The sequence below is a fragment of the Mobula birostris genome, chromosome 1 (assembly GCF_030028105.1).
Source record: "Mobula birostris isolate sMobBir1 chromosome 1, sMobBir1.hap1, whole genome shotgun sequence".
Classification (NCBI taxonomy): Eukaryota; Metazoa; Chordata; class Chondrichthyes; order Myliobatiformes; family Myliobatidae; genus Mobula; species Mobula birostris.
Window position 1 is genome coordinate 236,410,033 of NC_092370.1, and position 18,763 is coordinate 236,428,795.

General features: G+C 39.5%; 1 protein-coding gene across 4 annotated transcripts in view; it reads right to left on the reverse strand.

Moving 5' to 3' along the window:
* Window positions 1-18,763, reverse strand: part of LOC140205944 (latent-transforming growth factor beta-binding protein 2-like) — a 496,450-nt gene that overhangs the window by 284,596 nt on the left and 193,091 nt on the right. For all 4 annotated transcript variants that reach the window (XM_072273854.1, XM_072273862.1, XM_072273844.1 and 1 more), the window contains one exon: window positions 14,179-14,441. In XM_072273854.1, the coding sequence (XP_072129955.1) occupies window positions 14,179-14,441 (263 nt within the window). The remainder of the gene's footprint in view (window positions 1-14,178; window positions 14,442-18,763) is intronic.

Here is an 18,763-nt window from a genome sequence, read left to right on the forward strand (position 1 = left end):
GCAAGAGAGAGACAGAGAGACAGACTGACTCTGACTGTAAAAAGCATTCACCACCCTTGGAAGTTTTCATGTTTTTTTGTTTTCCAGCATTGAATCAGAGTGGATTTATTTTGGGGTTTTTTTGACATTGATCAAAATAAAACAAATCTTTAGTGTCAAAGTGGAAACAGACTTCTACAAAGTGATCTAAATTAATTACAAATATAAAGCACAAAATAATTGATTATTTTACCCCCCTCAAGTCAGTATTTAGTAGATGCACCTTTAGCAGCAATTACAGCCTTGAGTCTGTGTGGATAGGTCTCTATCAGCTTTGCACATCTAGACACTGCAATTTTTCTTCATTCTTCTTTACAAAACTGCTCAAGCTCTGTCAGCTTGCATGGGGATCCTGAGTGAACAGCCAGTTTAAAGTACAGCCACAAATTCTCAATTGGATTGATGTCCAGACTCTGACTTGCCCACTCCAGGACATTAACTTCGTTGTTTTTAAGCGATTCCTATGCAGCTTTGACTTTAGGCTTGAGGTCACCGTCTTGCTAGAAAACAAATCTCTCAAGTTGCAGTTCTCTTGCAAACTGCATCAGGTTTTCCTGCAGAATTTCTCTCTATTTTGCTACATTAATTTTACCTTCTACCTTCACAAGTATTCGAGGGCCTGTTGTAGTGAAGCATCCCCATAGCATGATGCAGCCACCACCATGCTTCACAGTAGGGATGGTGTGTTTTTGATGACATGCAGTGTTTGGCTTACGCCAAACATAGCGTATGGTCTTCATGGCCAAAAAGCTCAATTTTGGTTTCATTAGGCCATGCAGCCTTCTTCCAACTGATTTCAGAGTCTCCCACATGCCTTTTGGCAAACTCTAGCCGAGGTTTCATGTGAGTTTTTCTCCCCCCCAACAGTGGCTTTCTCTTTGCCACTCTCGCATAAAGATGCATCAGGTGAAGCACCCAAGCAACATTTGATGTATGCACAGTTTCTCACATCTCAGCCACTGAAGCTGGTAACTCCTCCTGCAATGGTCTCTTGGTGTCCTCCCTCACTATTTCCCTTCTTGTATGGTTACTCAGTTTTGAGGACAGCCTGCTCATGGTGGATTTACAGTTGTGCCATATTCTTTCCATTTCTTGATGACTGACTTAACCGTACTCTAAGGGATATTCAGTGACTTGGAATTTTTTTGTATCCATCTTCTGATTTGTGCTTTTCAATAACCTTTTTGGGAATTTGTTTGGAGTGTTCTTTTGTCTTCATGGTGGAGTTTTTGCCAGGATACTGACTCACCAGCAGCTGGATCTTCCAGATACAGGTGTATTTTTACTACAATCAATTGAAACACCTTAACTGTACACTAGTGATCGCCATTTAACTAAATTTGTGACCCCTAAAATCAATTGGCTGCACTGGCACTGATTTGGTGTGTGTATCAAAGGAGCAGTGAATACTTACGCAATCAGTTATTTTGTGTTGTATATTTGTAATTAATTTAGATCACTTTGTAGAGATCTGTTTTCACTTTGACACAAAAGTATCTTTTTCTGTTGATCAGTGTCAAAAAAGCCAAATTAAATCCACTGTGATTCAATGTTGTAAAACAATAATGAAAACTTCCAAGGGAGGTGAATACTTTTTATAGGCACTATACATAAACTTACAGCAATTCACATTTTTTCTATTATTATGCATTGCTGGAAAGACAATAAATTTAATGAAATATGATGGTGATAATAAACCTGATTCTGATTCTTGCTGTTTTTCAGATGCGCTCATGCCCCTTCAGGCCAGTATGCTTTTGCAAGAAGATTTTGCAAAATAGAGCAAAAATAAACCCTCTAACATATGCTAAAAGTATAATGCAAGCTATCTCTCTAATTGAATCAGATACTGGAATATTATTTTCAAAAGAGAAATGGTATTTTCCACACTGTTTTTGGTTCTTATGCAGTACTATATAGTAGTACTGTCAACAGGTGTGAGAAACGAGGAAAAAGAACACAGCCTTTGTCCATCAGAATAAATCTTTCAGGATAATATATGCGAAAATGTCAGGCAAATTTGTCAAATGTGATTTACTCTTTGGGAAACATGCTAACATGAGTTTGATTCTATTCAGTTTTACTAAATGATTATCTATACCTTATTTGATAATTGACTCAATCACCTTGCCAATAATTGACGTTCTATGAACTAACCCAGGGGTCCCCAACCTTTTTTGCACTGCAGACTGGTTTAATATTGACAATATTCTTGCGGACCGGCTGACAGGGGGGGGGTGGTGTTCGCCAAATCAGATCTTTCCAGGTAGCACCTGCTTTGCGGCCTGGTGGTTGGGGACCACCAAACTAACCTATAGTTCTCCATCTTTGGTCTTTATGACTTCTTGCTGTTTTCCAATTCATTGCTAACATTTGAAATTCAGAGAATTTTGAATAACTTCAAACGCCAAATCCACTATCTCTGCTACCAATTCCTTTAAAAAAAATGTATGTTCAGGACATTGTGTCCTGGCAGCTTGCCTAGCTTTAGTCCCCCGAGTTTTATAATACCTTGTTACTTACAAGAAAATTGGTTAATGTATGTGTTATTTCCTTGTTTCATGATATTAATTCACTAACTTTACTCTCTAAAGTTCACATACCAACTTTAGCCACTCTCTTCCTTTTTATATGAACATATAAACCTTCTGTCTTTTTTTTCCAAATCAATTTTCTCCTGTCTTATGAGTTTACTTTTGTTTGTCCCACTGGTGGTTCCGGAACAAAATATATTTTTATTTATTTATTGAGATACTGCGCAGAATAGGCAAATCCAGCTGTGCCGCCCAGACACCCCTGATTTAACCCTAACCTAATCATGAGACAATTTACAATGACCAATTAACCTTCCAACTGGTTCGTCTTTGGACTGTCGGAAGAAACCCGAAAACCCAAAGAAAACTAACATGGTCATGAGGAGAATGTACAAACTCCTTACAGACAGTGGCAGGATTCTCACTCTTCATTGTCTACCACTACCTCTTGCTACTTCGCTTGCCCTTCATTTTGATTTAACACTAAACTTACATTGGGCAAACAACTAACTGAAATTTCTAATGGAGTATACGATGATAAACCAGAATTTTTAAAGAGACTTTAAAAACTGACTAACTCAAGGACACAATTTACTCATCTATTTATTGCACAACTGTCCACAATCAGAATTTCCACTTCAATAGGTAAGAGTTCACTACAGTAAGAGTTTTTCAATGTAACAATACACCCAGAAGTTTTCCCTCAGTAAGACTGATAAACAGCTAATTAGATCAAGCACTTCATGGACCATCAGACAGAAGCTGTACTATTGGAAGAAAAGCAATAGGACACTCAATTTAGTCATAAATATGATTTTTGTGGCAACTCCATGACACATTTAACTGAGGCAGGGATCAGCCTTGATCACCTGAAAAGATACAAACAAATACTTAGTTGCTATCATGAGATGTGTTTATCATAGTCGAAGTTCGAGTTAAAGAGTCAAAGCCTCTATGTGACTGTTATGGTACAACCATTACATCAGTGCACAGTAGTTTTTATCATTTTAAGAACATAGAACATAGAAATTTACAGCACATTACAGGCCCTTCAGCCCACAATGTTGTGTCAACCATGTACCCTACTCTAGAGACCGTCTAGAATTTCTCTAGTGCATAGCCCTCTATTTTTCTAAGCTCCATGTACCTATCTAAGAGGCTCTTAAAAGACCCTATTTGTATCCGCTTCCACCACAGCCGGCAGCAGTGCATTCCATGTATCCACCACTCTCTATAAAAAACTTAACCCTGACATCCCCTTGGTACCTGTTTCCAAGCACTTTAAAACTATTCCCCTCGTGTTAGCCATTTCAGCATTGGGAAAAAGCCTCTCTGACTATCCACATGATCAATGCCTCTCATCATCTTATACAGGTCTATCAGGTTACTTCTCATTCTCTGTCGCTCCAAGGAGAGAAGGCCAAGTTCAGTTAACTATTCTCATAAGGTACACCCTCCAATCCAAGCAACATCCTTGTAAATCCCCTCTGCACTTTCTATAGTATCCACATCCTTCCTGTAGTGAGGTGACCAGAACTGAACACAGTACTCCAAGTGGGGTCTGACCAAGGTCTTGTATAGCTGTTAACATTACTGCATGACTCTTTAACTCAATCCCATGGTTGATGAATGCCAGCACATCATATGCCTTCTTAACAACACTGTCAACCTGCGCAACAGCTTTGAGTGTCCTAACTACACTGACCCCAAGATCTCTCAGATCCTCCACACTGCTAAGAGTCTTACCATTTATATTATATTCTGTCTTCAAATTTTACCTTCCAAAATAAACCACTTCACGCATCTGGGTTGAAGTCTATCTGCCACCTCTCAGCCTAGTTCTGCATCCTATTGATATCCCTCTGTAACCGCTGACAAACCTCCAGACTATGCACAACACCCCCAACCTTTGTGTCACCAGCAAACTTACTAACCCACCCTTCTACTTCTTCATCCAGGTCACTTATAAAAAACACAAAGAGGAGGGGTTCCAGAACAGATCCCTGTGGAACACCACTGGTCACCGACCTCCATGTAGAATACGAACCATCTACAACCACCCTTTGACTTCTGTGGGCAAGCCAATTCTAGATCCACAAAACAAGGTCTCCTTGGACCCCATGCCTCCTTACTTTCTGAAGAAGCCTTGCATGGGGAACCTTATCAAATGCCTTACTGAAATCCACAAACACTGCATCAACTGCTCTACTTTCTTCAATGTGTTTTGTTACTTCCTCAAAGAATTCAATTAGGCTCGTAAGGCACGACCTACTCTTGACAAAGCTACGCTGACTATTCCTAATCAGATTATGTCTCTCCAAATGCTCATAAATCCTGCCTCTCAGGATCTACTCCAACAACTTGCCCACCACTGAAGTCAGACTCACTGGTCTATTAATTTACTGGATTATCTATACTCCCATCTTCGAACAAAGGAACAACAACTGCAATCCTCCAATACTTTTCCCAACCTACAACAGGAATTCTGCAGTTGCTGGAAATTCAAGCAACACACATAAAAGTTGCTGGTGAACGCAGCAGGCCAGGCAGCATCTCTAGGAAGAGGTGCAGTCGACGTTTCAGGCCGAGACCCTTCGTTAGGACTAACTGAAGGAAGAGTGAGTAAAGGATTTGAAAGTTGGAGGGGGAGGGGGAGATCCAAAATGATAGGAGGAGGGGGAGGGATGGAGCCAAGAGCTGGACAGGTGATAGGCAAAAGGGATATGAGAGGATCATGGGACAGGAGGTCCGGGAAGAAAGACGGGGGGGGGGTGGCGCAGAGGATGGGCGAGGTGTATATTCGGAGGGACAGAGGGAGAAAAAGGAGAGTGAGAGAAAGAATGTGTGTATAAAAATAAGTAACAGATGGGGTACGAGGGGGAGGTGGGGCATTAGCGGAAGTTAGAGAAGTCGATGTTCATGCCATCAGGTTGGAGGCTACCCAGGCGGAATATAAGGTGTTGTTCCTCCAATACTTATTTTTATACACACATTCTTTCTCTCTCTCTCCTTTTTCTCCTTCTGTCCCTCTGAATATACCCCTTGCCCATCCTCTGGGTTCCCCCCCCCCCGTCTTTCTTCCTGGACCTCCTGTCCCATGATCCTCTCGTATCCCTTTTGCCTGTCACCTGTCCAGCTCTTGGCTCCATTCCTGCCCCTCCTGTCTTCTCCTATCATTTTGGATCTCCCCCTCCAACTTTCAAATCTCTTACTCACTCTTCCTTCAGTTAGTCCTGACGAAGGGTCTCGGCCTGAAACGTCGACTGCACCTCTTCCTAGAGATGCTGCCTGGCCTGCTGCGTTCACCAGCAACTTTTATGTGTGTTACTTCTCCCACCCTTATTGATGCAAAAATCATTGCCAGAGGGTCAGCAATCTCCACCCTCGTTTCCCACAGTAGAATGGGGTATATCTCATCCGGTCCCAGTGACTCATCTAACTTAATGCTTTTCAAAAGCTCCAGCACATCTTCTTTCCTAATGTCTATAGGCTCAAGCATTTCAGTCTGCTGTAATTCATCCCCACAATGCCAAGGTCTTTTTCCCTGGCAAATACTGAAGCAAAGTATAGTATTCATTAAGTCTCTCCGCTGCCTCCTCCGACTCCATGCACACATTTTCACCAGTGCCGCTGGTTGGACCTATTCTCACATGGCTCATCCTCTTGCTCTTCATATACTTGTAGAATGCCTTGGGGTTTTCCTTAATCCTGCTCACTAAGGCCTTCTCATGGACCATTCTGGCTCTCGTAATTCCATTCTTAAGCTCCTTCCTAGCAACCTTGTCATTTCCTCGAGCTCTAACAGTCCCTAGTTTCTTGAACCTTTCGTAAGCTTTCCTTTTCTTCTTAACTGGAATTTCTACATACTTTGTACACCATGTTTCTTTAACTCTACCATCCTTTCCCTGCCTCAATGGAACATACCTATGCAGAACTCCATGCAATTGTTTCCTGAACATTTGCTACATTTCTGCCATGCTTTTCCCTGAGAACATCTGTTCCCAAGTTCCTACCTAATAGCATCATATTTCCCCTGACCCCAATTAAATGTTTTCCCATATTGTCTGCTCCTATCCCTGTTCAGCGCCATGGTGAAGGAGATAGAGTTGTGATCAGTACCTCCAAAATGCTCTCCCAGCAAGAGATCTGACACCTGACCTGGTTCATTTCCTAATACCAGATCAAGGACAGCCTCTCCTCTAGTTGGTTTATCTACATATTGCATCAGGAAACTTTTCTGAACACACCTAACAAATTCAACCCCATCTAAACCCCTTGCACTAAGGAGATGCCAATCAATATTAGGAAAGTTAAAATCTCCCATCACAAAAACACATTTTATATCAAATATTTTTTATAGTTTACAATAATTTTTTGTCATTTTTCAGGATCTTAATATTGCAGCCAAAGGCAGCATTTGCCTAGTCCTAGTCTTGAGAAGGCAGAGCACGGTCAGTTATTTATTTATTTCTTCATTGGTTGATTGATTGATTGATTGAGATACCCTTGATACTACTGATTCTAAAATTTCCTCTTGTATATGGCAGAATAAAAATCCTAGGTTAAATAAAAAATACTTACAGAAGTCCAAGAAAGATGATGGTTTAGTATTGCCGAATTTAAGATTCTATTACTGGGCAATTAATATTTGATATTTAATATTTTGGACACAAGATTGGGATATAATTCCAAATCCACAGTGGGTAAACCTCGAAAGTTACTCTGTACAAGGATTTTCATTAGTTTCTATTTTAGGATCTTCACTTCCCTTTGTGTTTTCTAAATTGAATAAACAAATGGTTAATCCAATAATTAAACACACATTACAAATATGGTCCCAATTTTGTAAATTTTTTGGCTTGAACAAATTTATATTATCAAGCCCTATTATATCAAAATTTTTTTCCAACCCTCTGTTATGGATCAAGCCTTTTTGATATGGAAAATGAAGGGTATAACATGTTTCTATAATTTATTTTTGAATAACTGTTTTGTGTCTTTTGAACAGTTGTCTGATAAATATAACTTGCCCAGATTCCTTTTGTTTTTTAGATGTTTACAAATAAGGATTTTTTTAAATACCATGCTGCCTACATTTCCGATTTCATACCCAACTGATATCACAGAAAAAATTTTGAGGTTTAAATCCTTATCAGAAGGGATTAATAGCAACTATTTATGATATAATTATGAAAATACAGCCAGGTATATCTGATAAAATTAAAAATAAATGGGAAAGGGAACTTCAACTTCACTTACCTATAGAGAAATGGGAGAAAATTTTTCAATTAGTTAGCTCTTCCTCTATATGTGCTAAACATACGCTGATACAATTTAAGGTAGTACATAGGGCCCACGTGTCTAAAGATAAACTAGCTCGTTTTTACTCACATATAAATCCTATTTGTGACAGATGTCACTCTGAGGTGGCTTCTTTGACTCATATGTTCTGGTCCTGCTCTCTCTTGGAAAAATTTTGGAAAGATATCTTTGATATCATTTCAACAGTTTTGCGTTTTGATTTACAACCCCATCCTATTACGGCAATATTTGGTTTGCCATTATGGAACATAGCTCTCTATCCTCTTCACCCTGTCGGATGATCGCATTTGTTACATTAATGGCCAGAAGATCCATTTTATTGAATCGGAAAGAGACCAATCCCCCTACTACAGTTCAGTGACTTTCCCAAACGATATCATGTTTAAATTTAGAAAAAATCAGAAGTGTCATTTTTACTTTACTTTACTTACTTTATTGTCACCAAACAATTGATACTAGAGTGTACAATCATCACAGCGATATTTGATTCTGCACTTCACGTGCCCTGGAGTACAAATCGATAGTAAATATTTAAAATTTAAATTATAAATCATAAATATAATATAGAAAAGGGAAAGTTAGGTAGTGCAAAAAAAACCAAGAGGCAGGACCAGATATTTGGAGGGTACGGCCCAGATCCGGGTCAGGATCCGATTAGCAGTCTTATCACAGTTGGAAAGAAGCTGTTCCCAAATCTGGCCGTACGAGTCTTCAAGCTCCTGAGCCTTCTGCCAGAGAGAACAGGGATGAAGAGTGTGTTGGCAGTGTGGGTCATGTCCTTGATTATCCTGGCAGCACTGCCCCGACAGCGTGCGGTGTAAAGTGAGTCCAAGGACGGAAGGTTGGTTTACGTGATGTGCTGGGCTCTGTTCATGATCTCCTGCAGCTTCTTCCAATCTTGGACAGGACAACTTCCATACCAGGTTGTGATGCACCCTAGAAGAATGCTTTCTACGGTGCATCTATAAAAATTAGTGAGGGTTTTAGGGGACAGGCCAAATTTCTTCAGCTTTCTCAGGAAGTAAAGGCCCTGGTGGGCCTTCCTGGCAGTGGACTCTGCTTGGTTGGACCAATTCAGGTCATTTGTGATATTGACACCGAGGAACTTAAAGCTTTTGACTTGTTCCACTTGCGCACCACCGATGTAAATGGGGTCGTGCAGTCCGCTACTCCTTCTGAAGTCAGCAACCCATTCCTTCATCTTGCTGACGTTGAGGGATAAGTTATTGTCTTTGCACCATGCCACCAGGTTCTTAATTTCTTCCCTGTACTCAAACTCATCATTAGCCGAGATACAGCCTACAATTGTGGTGTCATCAGCAAACTTATATATTGAGATCGCTGGATTTTTGATCCTTCGGTTAAATTTGAAGAGACTTGGAAGCCATTTATTCAACATTTTCATATGATGTAGTTTGACCTTTTCTGAATCCTTTTTATTAACTTAGAATATATGAATAGAGGAGCGGAGTTGACAACATTGATGAATATATTCAATCTAATATATTGGTTCAGCCCTGTTTTGTTCTATTTGTTTTTTTTAGTAATTTAGCTCTTTTTTAATTTTTTTTTTGTTTTCTGGGGTTTTTCTTTGTGATATCCTTTTCTTTTTACTTCTTTTCTCTTCATGATTAATTATATTAAGAGTTTGGAAGTCTATTACACTTGAACTATTTGTAGTTTCTCTTGTACGTGTTTGTTACCAATAAGTTAGAGAAGTCGATGTTCATGCCATCAGGTTGGAGGCTACCCAGACGGAATATAAGGTGTTGTTCCTCCAACCTGAGTGTGGCTTCATCTTTACAGTAGAGGAGGCCGTGGATAGACATGTCAGAATGGGAATGGGATGTGGAATTAAAATGTGTGGCCACTGGGAGATCCTGCTTTCTCTGGCGGACAGAGCGTAGGTGTTCAGCAAGGCGGTCTCCCAGTCTGCGTCGGGTCTCGCCAATATATAGAAGGCCACATCGGGAGCAGTGGACGCAGTATATCACCCCAGCCGACTCACCTTATATTCCGTCTGGGTAGCCTCCAACCTGATGGCATGAACATCGACTTCTCTAACTTCTGCTAATGCCCCACCTCCCCCTCGTACCCCATCTGTTATTTATTTTTATACACACATTCTTTCTCTCACTCTCCTTTTTCTCCCTCTGTCCCTCTGACTATACCCCTTGCCCATCTTCTGGGTTCCCCCCCACCCCTTGTCTTTCTCCCCGGACCTCCTGTCCCATGATCCTCTCATATCCCTTTTGCCAATCACCTGTCCAGCTCTTGGCTCCATCCCTCCCCCTCCTGTCTTCTCCTATCATTTTGAATCTCTCCCTCCCCAACCCACTTTCAAATCTCTTACTAACTCCTCCTTCAGTTAGTCCTGACGAAGGGTCTCGGCCTGAAACGTCGACTGTACCTCTTCCTAGAGATGCTGCCTGGCCTGCTGCGTTCACCAGCAACTTTGGTGTGTGTTGCTTGAACTTCCAGAGTATGCAGAATTCCTGTTGTTTGTGTTATTTATAAAACATCCTCTCTTCTGTTCTTTGTACCAAATTGGATAATCCCATGGGCATACAATATAGAAACAGGCCTACTGGTCCCCCTGGGTTGAATGTCACCTTAACTGCTAACTTTTTTTATCCACTCACCTAGTTTATCTACAACTCTTGGTGGATTCTCTGCAAGCTACTCACATCTTGGCTTTCCAAGTCAGGAAACTTGCAGAGAGTGTTGTTTTACGTAGCTGCTGTCCATCCTGGTGGTAAAGGTTAAAGATTTGGGAAATGCTGCTGGAATGAACTGAATGAGTAAAAGCAGTGCATTTTGTTAATGATATGTACTGTAGCCTCAAGTACATTGATTGTTCAAAGGAATGAATGTAATAACAATCAAGCAGGATAATTCTTCTGAATGGTGCTGAGCTTCCTAAACCCTATTGGAGCTGCACTTATCTCAGCAAGTAAAGATTATTCCAATACATTGTATATCATTGCATTAGGAGAGATTGTTGGTAGTGAAGAAAGTTATTACAGATTACAGGGAGATCTTAACCAGTTAAGGAAGAGTGGCAAATAGACTTTAATACGAATTATATGTGGAGAGCATTCTGACAGGCTGCATCATTGTCTGGTATGGAGGGGCTATTGCACAGGACCGAAAGAAGCTACAGAAGGTTGTAAATCTAGTCAGCTCCATCTTGGGTACTAGCTTACAAAGTACCCAGGACATCTTCATGGAGCGATGTCTCAGAAAGGCAGCGTTCATTATTAAGGACCTCCAGCACCCAGGCCATGCCCTTTTCTCACTGTTACCAACAGATAGGAGGTACAAAAGCCTGAAGGCACCCACTAAGCGATTCAGGAACAGCTTCTTCCCCTCTGTCATCTGATTCCTAAATGGATATTGAATCTTTGGACTCTACCTGACTTTTTTTTTAAATACACAGTATTTCAGTTTTTGCATATTTTTAAAAATCTATTCAATATACATAATTGATTTACTTGTTTATTATTATGTTTTCTCTGCTAGATTATGTATTGCATTGAATTGCTTCTGCTAAGTTAACAAATTTCATGTCACATGCAGGTGATAATAAACATGTTTCTGATCCTGAATGCTAGAGCATTGGGGAGCAGAGGGATTGAGCAGTGCAAGTGAATTGTTAATTGAAAGTGGTGCCACAGATAGACAGGGTGGTGATAAAGGTATTTAGCATGCTGGCCTTCATCAGTCAGAGTACTGAGTATAGGAGTTGGAACATTATATTGCAGCTCTAAGTCATTGGTGAGGCCGCACTTGAAGTCCTATGTATAGTTTTGGTCACCCTGTTGCAGAAAAGACAGTTAAACTGGAAGGAGTGCAGAAAAAATTTACAAGTGTTTTGCCACATCTGGAGAACCTAAATTGTAGGGAAAGGTTTGCCAGAGACAGGTTGGCCATGTTAGGTCTTTATTCCTTGGAATGTAGGAGAATAAGGAGTGACCTTATAGAAATGCTTAAAATTATGAAAGACATAAAGGTGGACAGTCTTTTCCCAGGGTAGGGGAGCCTAAATCCTGCAGGCATTGATTTAAGTTGAGAGGGAGAAGATTTAAAAGTGACTTAAGTGACATGTTTTTCCACAGTGTGGTTATTATGTGGAATGAGCTGCCAGAAGTAGTAGTAGAGGCTGGTACAAAAGTATCTTTTAAGAAGCACTTGGATAGGAAAACATGGTGGATATGGACAAGTTGGACATATGGCCTGTATCCTTGACATATACTACACTATGTCTCTATTAGTTGGCACTTGTTTGCCATGAAAGTTGTTTAGCATTTATAGTCATAGTCATACTTTATTGATCCCGGGGGAAATTGGTTTTCATTACAGTTGCACCATAAATAATAAATAGTAATAGAACCATAAATAGTTAAATAGTAATATGTAAATTATGCCAGTAAATTATGAAATAAGTCCAGGACCAGCCTATTGGCTCAGGGTGTCTGACCCTCCAAGGGAGGAGTTGTAAAGTTTGATGGCCACAGGCAGGAATGACTTCCTATGATGCTCTCTGTGCTGCATCTTGGTGGAATGAGTCTCTGGTTGAATGTACTCCTGTGCCCGCCCAGTACATTATGTAGTGGATGGGAGACATTGACCAAGATGGCATGCAACTTACACAGCATCCTCTTTTCAGACACCACCGTGAGCCCATGTCCGAATGTAATTTTGATTTTACTACATACAGACAAGGATAAGTTCATTCTTGAGGAATGTCACAGTCCGCTGCAAATGTTCCTACCTCTGACTCTATGTTGGATGGTGTCCAGTTTCATCAAATGCTGTTAATAAAATCATCCATGAAAGTGGACAGAATCCCATCCCTCCTCAACCCTCCACTATATTGACCTCAGTGATATCACAGAAAGGCATAAAAACCTTATTGTCTAACTCATCACATAATGAAAAAATGATCTGAACCAACACACATTTCATCAGGCCTATAAGTAGGTTTGCTTTAAAGTGGTAAGAATCACAATTGGTATATGATGACCATTCTGAGATAGAAAGTTTATCCACATTTCTTTCAAATTCAGCTTTATTACCATTATCAAACATTTCATCCTTGATTTCCTGCAAGAAGTGGGAGACAGGGCTATTAAGGAGGCAGAAGCACACAAGGGGGTCATCACTGACCAGAAGCATGAAAGTAAAAATTAGGTGAAATTACGTATCAAGTATCCCTTGATAAATAATTTACATCTTGATTTTCCAAAGCCACTCCATCATATACAAAACACAAGTCAGAAAGGCAATATTCAATACTTGCCTATATTATGCAAATTAAAACTGTATTCAAGGAGCTTGATACCTATCCAGGACAAAACAACCAACCCATTTAATTCGTCATTTATATATCACCATGTCTGTACCTCATACCGACCACTAAATGGATACAAGAACTTGGCAAGGCTCTTTCAATAGTACCTCCAAAAAACATGATTTATACAGTCATAAAAAAAACAACAGATACTGGAAAACCTCCTCACCACTGTGTGGTACTTCATCAAGTAAGTGGTTCTCACCGTCACCTCAAGAACACATGATGGGCAGCAACCATTGCTTTATTAGTTATAACCATAATCCTTGAAAGAATTTTTAAAAAGTAAAAATAATCCAATAAGTTGCTTGCATTACAATCCACATTCTAGAATATAACAGACTGAAAATCAAGCAACAGTATCCAAAGTTCTATTCTATCATAGATGAAGTATTGCCCTAGTACATCTTCAGATCTATGTTTTATTCTTTAGGAAAAGTACAATGACTTGAGAGAATAAAGACTAGATATTAATGTTGCTGGGACTCCATGATAAAAACTAACAGGAAAAATTGCACAAACTTGTAATTCTTGGAAATTTGAATACTGGAAATACAATCAACATTTTTGAGTCATTTAGAGGAACTGATAAAATAGAGAAAAATGATTCCTGCTGCTCAAAAAGTCTAGACTTGCCTGATGTAAACTCATTTAGGGCTAGGCCTCTTCAAGATAAATTCACACCACCTCCATAAAGAGTAGTACAATCTTAGGACCTCTTTTGCAAGCAGTGGTTGATGTAAAGTCAAGTTAAAGTTTCGGATTTTTGTTAGCTATTAACGGATATGGGGTATGGATTCAGGAAACTGAGAATGCCAGTATAGGCAAATGACGAAACTTATTATTTTCTTATAATATACAAAATCAGATATTTTGGGTTAAGTTTTCTTAATGACTTCTTAATTACACATACTTGAAATAATGCCCTACCTGACCATCCACCGTTTCCTGGAAGCATCTTCCCACAGTCATAGGTCTACGATGTTGCTGTGACTGCCCATTGTTTTTTCCACTAGCATTAGGCTGTGATCTTTGCTGTACTGAATGGACTGACTGTTGGTCCAGAGAATTCTTTATGTTTTCCTTAGCTGAAGAGTCAGGTGGGGTCTTCACTCTTGCCACTTGATGAATTTGTACTGTGGCCTCTGGTGGGTGGTTCACATGTATATTAACCAGGGATGGGTGCATAACAACTGTAGAGAAGATGGAATCATGGTATACAACACTAGTCATTTAGCAGTCAAATTCTTCCAAACAGCAATATTATGTTTTCTGATGCAAAAATAATGACCCCTTTTTAAACCAGAATTAAAGAGCCTAATGTTATAGAAGGAGCACAACTGCATATCAAATCTGCATCATTTCCTCAATGGATACATCAAAAAGGCACATCATGTGAGTGCTAACCACAGTGATGAAGACCTCCTGATTTTATAACCATTGATAGATCCCAAAAGAAATTACAGTGTCACAGCCCCATTACAGGTTCACGGCCATACATTAGAAGAGAAGTAAAAAGAATAAATAAAAAATAAGTTACCTTAAACAGTCTAATAGGAGGGGAGTCATCACTTCCCCGGCTATAGGTTGACTCATTATAGAGTGGTATGGCTGAGGGTAAGACTGATCTCATATAGCGCTCTTTGGAGCAGCGTGTTGTCTTAGTCTATTACTGAAAGTCCTTCTCTGTTCAGCCAAGGTGGCAAGCAAAGGGTGAGAAACATTGTCCAGAATTGCCAGGATTTTCGGTAGGGTTCTCTGTTCTACCACAGCCACCAGTTTGACTCCTATAACAGAGCCAGCCTTTCTAATTAGTTTAATGAGCCTGCTGGCATCACCCACGTTGAAGCCATTGCCCCGGCACACTACCGCATAGAAGATTGTATTCGCGACAACAGACTGATAGAACATGTGAAGGAGAGGCCTGCATACTCCAAAGGACCTCAGTCTCCTCAGGAAGTAGAGGAAACTGTGGCTGTTCTGGTAGATAGCCTCTGTGTTGGTGCTCCAGTCAAGTCTGTTATCCAGGTGCACTCCAAGGTGCTTGTAGGTTCTCACCACATCCATTATATTTAAATATATAGAAGGTGGTTGTGTTACAAGTGAACATTCCAACATGGTCAATTTTATTTAGGAATATTCAAAACAATCTCATTAGATATTCTCAAAGGAATGTAGATTTATGATAAAACACAGGAAAAAATACGAAATAGGCTCAAGATGAGCAATAGAAGAATTGACTTTAATAGTTGATTTCCAAAGCACCTTTGGTTCAATGAAATGGATTCAGAAAGAGGTTATTTTTTTTTAAAAGGTGAAAATCAGGTAATAGAATCAAAGAAACAATTTGAAAATTAAAGAATAGGTCAAAATATGTAATTTGACAGAATAACTTCTAGTAATTGAAATCACTTCAAAAATACTTACCTTTATTAATGGAGGTTATGCTACAACTTGATAGAACATTGATTAGGCCACAGCTGGAATATAGCACATAGTTTTGGATGAGACATTATAGAAAGCACTTGGTTGTAGTGAAGAGGGTACATAGGATATTCACAAGGACATTGCCTGGGACAGAGAGCTTCAGTCACAAGGAAAGACTAGATAGCTTGGGGAGAATCTGATGGAGATATACAAACATGTAGAGGGGTAAGGATAGCAATGATATCTAAAACTAAAGGATATGTTTAAGCTAAAGGTCAAGTTTTTAAGGGATATAAAGGAGATTGTTTTTACTCAAATGGTAGTAGGAATCTGGTAAGCATTGGCTGATTAGATGTTGGAGGCGGGTATCGTTACAACATTTATGAACTATCTGAGGCGAGACTTGATAGAAACTTATAAGATTATGATTGGTATAGATAGACTGGATAACCAGTATCTTTTCCCCAGGGTTGAAATATCAAGTAATAGAGGGCATGCATTTAAAGTGAGAGAATTAAGTTCAAAGGAGACGTGTGGTGTAATTTTTTACTTTACGTGAGGAACGGTGTGTCCTGGAATGCATTCCCAGGAGTGGTGGAGGATGATAATAAATACCTGTATTGTAAGAAGTTCTTAAATAGCCACATGAATGTGCAGAGAATGGCAATTAATTACTAATTTATATAGTTTGGCAGAACACTGCAGGTCTAAAGGCCTGTTCCTGTGCTGTTCTATCTAGATGAGCAATTGACTCACCAATACATAGCAGACTATGGACAAACTGCTGGAAAATGGAAATAGTATAGATAAATATTTGAAGATCAGCATGAGTATGGTGGATCAAAGGGCCCATTTCTGTGCTGTATAACTCTAAAAGGAAAAAAAGAAAATAATCTGTATACTACATGAATGATTCTGATGCAGTGAAACATTTTTTTAGTTTTGCAAGATGTGGACTTGATATGCAAAGATGAATTTATTTTCTATCATTTTAGGATTGTGACTAACTTGCTGTCCTAGAGTTCTGAGATGGTGATAATGAGGCCAGTGCAGATGTCACAAAGTTCTGCCAGAGTTGGAGTGGAAGGTGTCTGATGAGATGGATGGGTGGGTAGTTTGGAAAGCGGACATCTATGCACTCTTGATGCATTGGTTCAGAGTTCTCCATACTATCCTAAAAGCTCCTCCTCCAGCTTGAGTGTTCAAGGCCAGAGATTCCCATGTTCAGCTGAGTATGTTGTATTTTTCAATTAGATTTTGAGACTATCCTTGCAACTTTCCTCTGTCCAGCTGATAATCTCTCCCTGTATCAAACCTGAGTTGAGAGTCCACTTTGAGAGTCTGATACCAGGTTTGCAAATAACAGAGAATGCTCAATTAAGCAAAATAAATGTAATTAGGGTCTCCATGCAAGATTAATGACCTAGGGGAGAGTCATGATGTTGATTCCCGTATTTCGAGAAGTTTGTAGAGATTGCAATGGTGGCATCCTACAAGAAGGTGGAACTAGCAGGATTGTTTAACTACAGTAATGAGTGTGCTGAAATCTCAGCTAAAACCCCTTCCCTACGATTTTACCTGGAGCCAATGAAATAATGAAGGAAGCAGAAAGAGATGTAGCAGATACTTGTTGCAATCAATAAAACTAATCTAACACAAAACCTCGTACTAAACAATAGAATATGTCAGTAGATGTTATAATCAAGTTTTACAGAGCTAAGCTCAGATCGCACTTTGAATTGTGCTCTGGCTTCTAACCGTCAATAGAGACATTCGAGTGCAGGAAGCAGTGCCACAACACTGATCCTTATAAGTTATTAACCTAGGTATGGGAAAAACACTTATGCAATTTTCATTTTTCAGTTGAGAAGTAATTTAGCATTAAAGTGCCCTGATAAATCTGAAATCTGTGGATATCAAAGTGAAAGCACTTTATTGTCTTGAATCATGCCTCACACAAAGGTAAATGGCTATGGTGTACTAATGTCAATCATTCCATTCCCAGGAATTCCTCAGGGCAGAAACCTAAGCCTAATCATCCTCAACTGCTTTCATCATAGGGTTAATAGTGAGCATCTTAATCAATGACTGAACATCTTAACCAATACTTATTTCTATTCATAATTCCCAAAAGATGAAGCAAACTGCTTTGTCCAAGAATTTTCAACAGTCAGGCACAGGCTGATAAACAGCAAGTAACATCTGTAACAAAGAATTGCCAGGCAATGACCAACTCTGACAAGAGAAAATCTAACTGCCTACCCTCGACATTCAATGGCACTATCATTGCTGAGTACTCCAACACAAATATACTGGGGATCACCATTGATGTAAATTCAGCTGGACCACCCACGTTAATGGCATAGCTACAAGAGCAAGTTGAAGGTTGGATATCCTCTGGAGAGTGAATTATGTCCTCACCCCTGGAAGGCTTTTCTATGATCTACAAGACACAAGTCAAGAATGTAAAGATTACTCTCCTCTTGCGCAAATGAGTGCAGAAGTAAGGGCAAAGCAGCCCACTTCATTACCCTAAACCACCTTAAATATCCATTCTCTCTACCATCAGCATGTTTTGGCACAAGTGTGTGCCATTTATAAAATGTATTAAAATTAATGATCTTGCTAATCTTGAACTGCCATCACAAGTTCAATTTATAAAATTTAATTTGGTTATATTTTCTATTTCTCTTTTTTGTTTCTAAAAACATTTTTAACAACCATGGCTACTTTAACAACACTTCTCAAATCCACAATCTTTACTATCAAGAACAATGCTGAGATTGTTAATAAATATTCTATTCAGTTTTTACTATGGGAAAAATGATGGAAGCTAAGGAAATGGAGCAAATAAGTAGTCCTGGACCAAACACAGATTATCAGGGAGTGGGTAAAGAAGGCTTTGAACTGCATTAAGGTGGATAAATCCCCAGGGCTAGACATGACACACTCCTGAATCTTGTGGGAAGCTGCAGAAAAAATTATAGAGGCCCTTAGAGAGGTTTTTACTTCATCTCTGGCAACAAGTAGGGTTCCGGAGAGTAGTTAATGTGGTACAATTGTTTAGAGGGCATAGTAAAAACAAGCC